This window comes from Erigeron canadensis, chromosome 2 (assembly GCF_010389155.1).
Source record: "Erigeron canadensis isolate Cc75 chromosome 2, C_canadensis_v1, whole genome shotgun sequence".
Classification (NCBI taxonomy): domain Eukaryota; kingdom Viridiplantae; phylum Streptophyta; class Magnoliopsida; order Asterales; family Asteraceae; genus Erigeron; species Erigeron canadensis.
The window spans coordinates 8,532,297-8,542,743 of NC_057762.1; the positions used below are offsets into that span (position 1 = coordinate 8,532,297).

At 33.7% G+C, this 10,447-nt stretch overlaps 1 protein-coding gene across 1 annotated transcript; it reads right to left on the minus strand.

Moving 5' to 3' along the window:
• Window positions 1–6,087: 6,087 nt before the first annotated feature.
• Window positions 6,088–8,924, minus strand: LOC122588496 (nodulation receptor kinase). Its single transcript, XM_043760628.1, has 8 exons — window positions 8,661–8,924; window positions 8,131–8,304; window positions 7,825–8,033; window positions 7,506–7,632; window positions 7,339–7,410; window positions 6,967–7,153; window positions 6,757–6,889; window positions 6,088–6,664 (listed from the first exon to the last, which is right to left on the minus strand). Exons 2-8 carry the CDS (start codon window positions 8,276–8,278, stop codon window positions 6,401–6,403), a joined length of 1,140 nt encoding a protein of 379 aa, XP_043616563.1. The 5' UTR covers window positions 8,279–8,304; window positions 8,661–8,924; the 3' UTR covers window positions 6,088–6,400.
• Window positions 8,925–10,447: the final 1,523 nt, after the last annotated feature.

The following is a 10,447-nucleotide window of genomic DNA, read 5'->3' on the forward strand; positions in this document are numbered from 1 at the left end:
CATCTCTTGATTTTGAAACACTTAATCAAAATCGTTTGTACTTTTAGCATCCTTGTGATAATCAAAACACACTTCTTGAATCATTTCTCAGGTAACGACAACATTTGATGGGTTTTTGAGCAAATTAAAAATGTACTTTTTCAAGTTCATGTTCTTGATGATTTGGTCCAATTTTTGAATGAAAATGATGTTAAAAGTTAATGGGTTTGTGTCTAAATGTGTTTAATAACATTCGTATGAACAAATTTGGGTCATAACATGCTTTAATCTACAAAACCCATTTTTGAAAATGAAGGTACAACTTGTTCTTGAAGGCCACGACTTGTTCACGTTATATTTGATCTTGGAATCATTAAAAGTGTTATTGGTTAGTGTTATTGAGTATATTGTACTAGTGCTATGTCCCAACAAGTCCTGAAAATCGATCTAGACATTCATTATTGTGCTTGTACTTATTAAGGTTGTTCTTGAGCTAGGACGATCTCCCCAAGATCGTCCCAGGCTCTTGGTATGTTTGGTTGTTCATTCGAAGTTGTTGTGTTTGGGGAACACACACTTCTTGGGTAACTAATCTTCTAGATTGGTTTTGCTCAAACAATTGATCTTGGCACCAGGAAGATCTTGGCGCCAGGAAGATCTTGGCACCAGGAAGATCTTGGCACTAAGAAGATCTTGTCCCTAGAACGATCTTGGTCCTAGTGTTCCTAGGACGATCTTGGCCTAGTGTTCCTAGGACGATCTTGGTCTAGTATTCCTAGGACGATCTTGGTCCTAGTGTTCCTAGGACGATCTTGGTTCAGTGTTCCTAAAACGATCTTGTTCTATAACTTGGCATGCACGAACTTAAATCAACTAGATCTTGTACTTAACCATGTTTTGGTCAAAAATCACCTAAGATAATCTACGTTGAAGACTTAAATTAATTATGTAACCAAACTTTCGTTCGTGAGGTTGTTTGCTTGTACATCTTGAAAGTTCAATATACTGAGGTGTTGAAATAATCGCGAAAATGTAACATATTTGCTAAATATTGAATAATCACGTAAGATAATGCTAAAATGAATTTTTTTTTGTCAAGATAGGACTGTAAAAGTAAAGATCTACTTGTAAAATCTAATAAATGAACGTATAAAGTGTCAAGATCTTGAATAAAAAACGTTGAAACGTGATAATAATTAAGAATTCGTTATGAAACTGTATAAAAGCATAAAATATGAGTAATTAATGTACTTGAACGTAAATAAAAAGATTACTTTTTGAAAGTTGATCAAAAGTAAGCAAAATGTAAAGATATTAGCGATAATCGTAAGAAAAACGCTATATAAAATATATATTAAGTAAAATGCATAAAAGGAGTAAGAACACCGTGATTTGTTGACGAGGAAAAGCCCTTAATCCTTCTGAATCGCCGGCATAAAAACCCCGGGAGGAAGCAATCGTCCCTTCTTGCTACTTTTATTAAGATAAATCGAAGATAATTACAATTCGAGAGCCCAAGTGATTGATCTAAGTGTTACAATGATGTAAAGTGTTTTGTGTGATGTGTTTACAGAAGAAAATAGAGAGAAAAGAGTATTTTTTCAGTGGTGAGTCGATGTGTTTCAGCCTAGCAATCACTTGCCCCTTTTATAGAGAAAATATCCAACTAACTATCCTAAAAATCTGGGATCTTGAGCATCTTGAGCAGATTTTTCTCTTTGACTTAATTACTCGGTAAATGGACGTTGTGGAGCCATTTCCACACGTTGTTAACTATAAATTCCGACTTTGGTGGCAAGTCTTCGTTTTACCTGTTCCTGTATTACTTAGTCAAAGTAAGATAACGGTCATATATCTTAGACCTCCAAGATCCTGAGCTACGAAGATCCTGGAACCCGAAGATCTTGGACCACGAGGATCTTGAACCTGAAATTCTTGGAGATGAAAATCTCAGGCATAACAAACCACTAGACCAGTTCTTAGCTTCATTACATTGCAATAATATACGCCAAAGGCTGTACAAACATCATTGCTCAATCCTTGACCAAAGTACATTAAAGTCATGATTCATCTTAACCATTAAAGTGCAAGTTCTATGAACAATTAAACTAAGTTCTTAAGGCTAAAAATCGTTATTAAAGACATGTTCAACTAATTAACATTATAATTACATGTGTGTGAGTTCAAAGACATTCAGATCAAGTCCAGTCCAAGTACCTAAGTTCATTCAAACTGATTTTGAGTCGAAACATTCAAAGATCATCAAGGGCCAAATCATCAGTTCATCAAAGACATTTCAATGATTAATTAATCACATGAACTAATATGCGTACTTATTTATGATCAATGACTTGTACTTAGGCTTCCATCAAGACGTGCTTAGATTTTGATAGATATAACTTATCTATCTCTGTGCTTATAAACTGTGCTTGTACCAGATCACTGTGAGTTCACTAATCCCCCTTTCGTACATTTTGTTCAAGTTCTTTTATCGGGGACTGAAAAGCATGAAAACTATTTTGTACTTATATATATGTTCTTGAACTATGTTACGTACTATCTTATGATCTTAAGGGATAATTATGATATGATTCTTTACTATTTAAAAAGGGGTATTTAAGTCTTGAATGGGCAAGATCCTTAAATACATTTATACTACTGTACTTGTTCTTTACCATGTTCTAGTTCTTACTTGTTCTTGTTCAGTTCTTATTCACTGCTATCAATTCAAATCCCACAGTTTAGGGATTGAACCGTAGATAATTATGGACAACGCTATTTAGGGTAGGCTCACCCTCATTCTCCGTAGTTCTGGTGGATGCATATTATCTGTTCTTGTTCTGATCTAGATCTTACTTGACTTACTTGATTATTATGAGCATATCGTCACATTACAGTTCAGTTCTGGCCAATCAGGTTAGCAGTGACAATACATCTATAGTTCATTAATTGTTCTTGTACTGTTCTTACTATTGCAAAGTAGTTTTGTTAAATGTACAGATCTTATGACCTTGTTCTTACTCTACATATTATTTATATGTATACCAAGTAGTACTTTATATGAATCTCACCAACTACTTTCGTAGTTGACCTTTCGAACTTACATGTTTTTCAGGCTAGACTACTAGATCTTTTAGCATAGGAGTCTTCCTCTTGTAAGCTCATCTCATTTGGCGACTGTTCGAGCATGCAAGACCAGGAGCTGTGAAGACTTTCCTTTGCTTATTCAATTCCAGACTCGGTACTTTAAGACAATTGTTCTGTCTTTTGAATATTATCTATTCTGGGTATACCCCATGTTCTGTAATAACTATTATATTTCTTATCTTCTTAATGTTATTGGTTGTGTTGGAACTTGTACTGTGTGCAATTGTGCTTATCTGTACATCCCGTATATTCCGCTTTAGCGGGGTGTTACACTAAGGACCCGTTTCTTTTTTTAATCATTAAGTGTTGATTGTATTAAAGTCTCCCCCTAAACAAACTCTCTTACATACCTCTTCCACACTGACATCAGCTTTTCTCTCTCTTCACTCACCTATTCCACAATCACTCCCTATAACCCCTCTTCCACATCTCTTTCACACTTTTTATTTATTTTATTTTATATTTAAAAAATAAATAAAACTTAATTTTATTTAAAATTTAATACACATATGATTTTTTTAACATACAAAAATAATAATAAACAAATATCAAAGGACTATATTGAATAGTTTTAGACTAAGAATCTGATTTCATATATATATCAAATTTTGAGGGGCTAAAACTAGAAAAAGCAAAATATTTTTTGTCTTTTTCCCCCACCATATATATATATATATAGGGTTTCCTTATTTTGAGAACCATTTTTTTGTAAGAACTATGAGAACTCTTAAATTATATATTTGTTCACATGTTTTTTTTGTTCATTCATATGTGAAATGATATAAAAATATATGTTGTAGAAGAAAATTTTTCAAGATTCCTTCAAATTAGCCTTTTATGAACTTGTGAATGAATTTGTTTACGTTTTTTGTTCACATGTAACAAACGGCTATATATAAGGTTTCGGAAAAAATTTTCTTCTACAGCATATGTTTTTACAACATTTCACATGTGAATGAAAAAAATGGGTTTTCAAAATAAGGGTCCCCTATATATATATATATATATATAGTATCTATCTATATGTAATATATATGTATATGCCAAATAATAAACAAAAACAAAAAAGAAAACAAACCTGACCCCGCTCTCTCTTTCTCTCTCTTCGTCTATGCTCATCGGTGGATGGAAACGGCTCGAAGGAAGAAGCCATCGACGACCTTGCTCCCTATGGTGGCTTTGTCGACAAGCCTGTTGAAGAGGTGTCGACACACCCTTAGTGACCGGCCTAAGTGGCTGAATGCATTATTAAGAATATCTATATGTATTAAGTAAAAATAAGTAATTGACGGTTATTTTATTTATTATGTCAAAAAAGAAACATGAAATTTGACTGAATAATTAAGTTATTAACTATTAAATTTATTTAGTAAAAAAAAAAACAAGGCCCAAATGTCTAATAACAACTAAAAAAACCTTTGAAATTCTAGCAATCCGTTTTTTTTTCTTTCTAAAAAAACTCAAAAAGCAAACTCATTTTAAAATTATTTAATTTATTTGAATTATTTTCTTTTTCCTCTCTAAAAAAACTCAATAAAATGATTAGTTAATTTGATTGATTCCATCGATCACTTAACTGATTAGTTTAGCTTAGGAACCCATAATAAAAGAAAATAATAGAGAATTGAACATTGTGTTAGAGAATTGTGTCTAGGTACAGAATTGAACACTGTGTTATACTGTAGCATACAAGTATACAACTACTTAGACTGGCCAAAAAAAAAGGTTCGAGTGCGTCTAAGTTGATGTGAAAATCAACGGTAATCAGAGTAGACAATGTGTTTCTGTGCAGAAGCATGTCACATTAGCAAGTAAGCTTGGACGTTAGAGTAGCCAAAAGTGTCGATCTGCCAGCCAACTCTCGCTTTTTGACCAAATTCTCAATGTATAAACATGTGTCCCAAAGCCACCTGATCTATGAAGTCCATGTAATACAATACTCACTGCACCTTAAAAACAATCAAAATACATGAACTCAAGTTGACCCGTTTTGACAAGCTCTACTTTAGTCTTAAGTAGTTCGCTCTGCTGGTTCCACCATGCATGGCTCAATGAAAGCCTAGAAACATTCAAATATCCAAAGTATTGTAGATAGAAAAAAAAGGTATTTATGTATAATTTTTAAGTAGATGAACTTGTGATTCTTGTCATCTAGTAAAGCTGAAACCACAGTCCAACACGTTTTGAGTGCCGACAAATGTATAGAAAGGGTAAAAACAAAAGCACAAAGCTGATGGTACATAGACGTGATTATTAGCACCCGTGTAGGTGCTAGTAGATTAGATCAATGGTCTTGAACCATCATGAGAATGAGGCACTAAATGAACATTAATATTGTCAGCTTGGAATTTGTAAGAAGTATCATGCAGCATATACTTGCATTCCACCCCCCAAAAGCAGAGCAACATAACAAGTATGGCTGAAACATTGCACAAAAACCCCATATTCGTTTCCTCAAGTCTGGGCTACTGTGGATCTGTTATCTCTTGACTTGTAAATTTATGTGAAACAAGCATGGTTTAAAGTAACCTTCATTTGAGAATCTTTAAAAAGGACTTTATAGCCTCAGAGATTTACTAAGAATCTTTCATTTCACTTTTTTGCAGGTTTTGTCAGATTTTCATTCTTTTGCTGCCTATAAAGTTTTTGATGAATTCATTTATTATTAGACGAGTAAACTACATAAATGTTGCCCAAGTTTTATATAAAACTGCTCATTTTCATCTTTAAAATCAAATTTGAATGGATATTCTATTTCTTTGAAAGCTTGTTTCAACCATGGTACCCGAAATGGTCAAATGAAGAGAACAATATCACTAAAATTTACCTGTGAAACAAACCAGTTAACAAATACGATTAACTCTACAGCTTCACAAAACACACAGTTTCAGCAACTTCCAAATAAAAAAGCCACTTCACAATGTATGCAAAGATATTCAGTGTCAGTTGTCACAAGTTAAATAATATGTCTGACGATTTTTTTTCATTAAGACGATTAATATAAACAGTAATAATGTCATTTACAATATCACACGCCAATCTCAACCTTCTTTATATATTCACAATCAATACTCTGGTTCGTTCGGAATGATATAAAAAGGTAATAACAATTGAGGAAGAAGAGAATAAAATTAACCAGCTGTTCTTTATACACTTGTCAAACAGCTGAATCTCCTTCCCAGACATAAGAAAGAAAAAAATATGAAGTTATTTCACAAAGCACACACGACAGCTTGGAGATGAAATAATAAATAAATTTTAATGCCAATGGTGTTCATTTTCCAGCCCTGAAAAGTTGACTTCCAAGGGTCACAACCGGAGTTCCTTCCCCCATCATCGTTGTCAAACTCATTTCTTTTTCAAGTATTCGATCCAATTCTGTTACCAGATAACTCATTGCAGGCCTTCTTTCACTAGAAATCTCCACACATCGAACTATCAAGTGGATGTACTCTTCCATACCTTCGGTTGTAAAGCTGTTTCCAATTCGTGGATCAATAATGGAAGAGATGGTCCCTGCTTCTTGATGGTTTTGCACCTTTTTATAGAACAAAATATAGAAATTCAGGTTAATAAAACAATCAAGACGAAAAAGATTTACAGTTAGCAGTGAATAAGCTGAATAAATACCCATTCAACAAGATTTTGGTTGGAGTTTGAAGGTAGTAATTCCATTGCTTCCTGTCCACTTACCAACTCCAGCAGGAACACACCAAAACTATAAATGTCACTTTTTTCAGAGAAACGTCTGAATTCTCTCACCCTATAGAAGTAATACAGTTTCAAAAAAATGTTGCAGAAAAGTTGTGAATAAGAAGAAAGGCATGGAGAGGGTATAACTCTGGAGCAAGGAAAAGCTCATCAGCTGCAATTTGAGAAGATGAACCTGCTGAGTCAGCTCTTCCCAGAAAGTTCCGAACACCTGCATCCGCAACTTTGGCTATAAAGTTTTCATCTACGAGCACATTTGCTGTTTTAAAGTCCTTGTGTGCCAAACGGGGGCTTAGTGAGTGAAGGTGAGCTAAACCTGAATATGGAAGAATATGAATGAGAGGTACACGCACAAAAGGTATAGTTGGATATCAATATACCGAAATTGAAGTAGGTTGAATATTTTACAAGAAGCTTACGAAGAGTCTTGTTTTATTTATTAAAAAAGATGAACGAATACCAGGAAAGCCAAAAATGCTCACTGATTTTGCAGAGGATCACCTTTAGCTGCACCAAGAGCTATCGAAAGCCTATGCTTGAATTCAAGCTTCTCTTTAGTAGCCTGACCAGCCCCTGCATATCAAAATTATGAAAATCTACGGATTAAAATGCTATAAATACTTGAACAGCAAATCACATCAACAGTAAGATAGTCAACAGATAATTACCATACAAGTGAATTGAAACACTTCCATTGGGTACATACTCGTATACAAGGAGTTGTTGACCATATGCCTGGCAGTAACCTAGAAGAGTCACAATGTTGCGATGCTGAATAGATGCTAGATACCTTGCCTGATTAAAAGTTAAATCAAAAGATGCCAGAACAACAAAACAAGACTACTTATTGGCAATGTAAACAGGTTCTTAATGTAAATAACACACCCTCAAAATATTCATACTCCAATGTAACAGTACTCTTTTTTTCAGAATCTCCTTGACAATACTTTATTTAAACTAGTAGTAAAGTATAAGAGCATCGATTACCTCTTGAATGAATTCTTGAGTAGGGGGGGCATGTCGCCTTTTTATTGCAACTAGCATACCATCATGAAGTAAGCCCTTGTACACCTCCCCAAATTTTCCTTCCCCAATCAAACTCTTGTCACCAAAGTTTTTTGTAGCCAAAGACAATTCCTCAATCTCAAACCGCCTTGTCTCACGGACGACTAACTCAACTCCTTGAGGTCTTCCAACTGAATATGATCACATTACTATCAATTAATAAGAAAGTTCAATTCACTCATTTACATATACGGTTAATGACACAACCAAAATGTTACTAAAAGTCACCTTGAGATGGATCAGAAGAGCCAGTCTCAGAAGTTCTAGACACGCTCCTATTATTACATAGAAAGAACCATGTAACTAAAATCACAACACCAACCAAGGCCACAGCTCCTGCAGCACCTCCAACTATTGCTGCAAGAGTCCTTGACATTTGGTATAAGAACCTATTTCACCTGTCTAAAACACAATTAACGGCCAGAAAAATATGATTTAGAAACCAAAACATATTTCATCAATACAAGTGACAGCTAAGAAATGCTAAGTACATTGCCAATATATGTCATTTCAAGGTCATCATCTTATTTTGTCATACAAAATAAAAAATTTTCATATCAACATAAATGATACAAACAATAATGTATGTAAATGGAGGAGGTTTTCCCTGTTCAGGTTACCCGGGGAGGCCGAGTTTGACTCGGGTACCCCGGGTATACCTTGGTATTTGTTCACAAACAATAATGTATGTAAGTACGATATGTGTATTAGTGAAAGCATAATAAGTAGACAATAAAGTGAAAGAAAAGCAAATATACCCAAAGTGACCAATTGGACAACAGAGTTTGGACAAGAATAGCTTAGCAAGATCCCTAAAAGACCCAGCTTCATCTGCCAATAAAAGTATATATATGTATATATATAATCTTGGCTTGATGTAGCTAATTTCAATAAGCAGTAACCCCAGATCAAAAGTTTCAAACTTTTAATAATCCCACATATATTTCAGCATCAAGAAGCACTATACACATTCATTGACAAGTAAGCAATCAGGTGTTGTAAAGTATAAAGGAAAATATTGTTGAATGATTGGAAAGGTGGGAATGTGTCTGTAAAGGATCCTAATTTTAGCTATGAATTTACAATTAAAATATGTCTATGTTATATATAGATATAGATACAAATACTTATATCATCACAGAAACAATGCCGACAGAAAGTGACCTTGTATGTATATGTATATATCCATATATATATTTAAAGAAAAGAAAAGGAAAGGAAAATAAATAAATAAAGAAAGAAACTTTTTGATAAAAATGGTGAAATGGAATGAAACCCACAAACAAGAAGTGAAAATGTTGAAAACCCAGTTACTATTTATGAATGTTTTTTACTGAAATGTAATGGGGATGAAAAAACCCCATTGGCAATGTAACAAGAAAGTGAAAATTTTTTGAGGCAAAGAATGGGGATGAAACTTTACTTACTTACAATACTAATTAAGTACATTGTTTGCTACTAGTACAAGTAAGTTGTAGAAGTGGTAGTATGAAAAAGAAAGGAGAATGTGTGTGTGTGATGGGGGCAAGTATGGGCTGTAAAGCAGTAGAATTGGGTTGTCTGGTACTGCTACTGGCAAGAGAGTTGGTTGGAAGGTTTTGTATTATACTTGTATTTGATTATAATTTTCATTTTGGTTCCCTCTTGTTTTTCAACTTGTTTTACACCTCCTAAAATTCACATGCGTGATTATATCTAATCAATTAAACCATAGTCACCTAAGTCGCAATTCTTTTTTCTGGTATGAATTTGCGGTATGGATTCGCAACTCGCTAGATATTTAAAATCCGATTTGAAGAGGATAAACTCATTTAGGTTCATTTTGGTAAAAGAGGCCTTTTGAGATATCTTTTTCTTATCCCTTTAGGGGGTAGTGCACTCAAAATGCATTCCGCCAAATGAACAACGTGAATCCATATCCTTAATTTAGGTATAAACCAAGCTCTAGTTTTTGTTGAAAGTTGTTATTTTGGCCGTATGAATCGCAAATTGATTATGACTATCAAATGTGTTGATTTATATGCAACTTTTTTTACATATAAAATGACTATTGCCCTATATGGTCTTCATCTGAAAGTTAAAAATATCATAAATTTGCCCCTTGAAACTTAATACTATACCATTCAAGCCCTTGACCAAAAAAAAAAAAATCACTAAAATTGAGTGGTTAGTTACTTGATTATCTACATGGCGTGTGCCATTTTGTTGTAAATTGTGAAAGTTTGAGCACACAGTCTTTTCTTATTTTTACTTGCTCTATGATTGAGTACTTGATTTGAGGTAATAATCTACCATTATGATTGATCAATTATAAATAAATTTACGGCTCAATCATGGTTTTGACTTTAAGAATGAATCTTTTTAAATTTCAATTAATGTCGGTTAGAGTGGTCGTTGTATACTCAAATCAAATAGGGGTTAATTTCATGAATAATCCTCATGAATACGTTATGTTATCAAGTACATAAATCTTTTGTTTGGGAGTTACGTACACTTGTAAATATCAAGATTTTCATACAGCATTAATCTGTGTGACGGTGAAAAA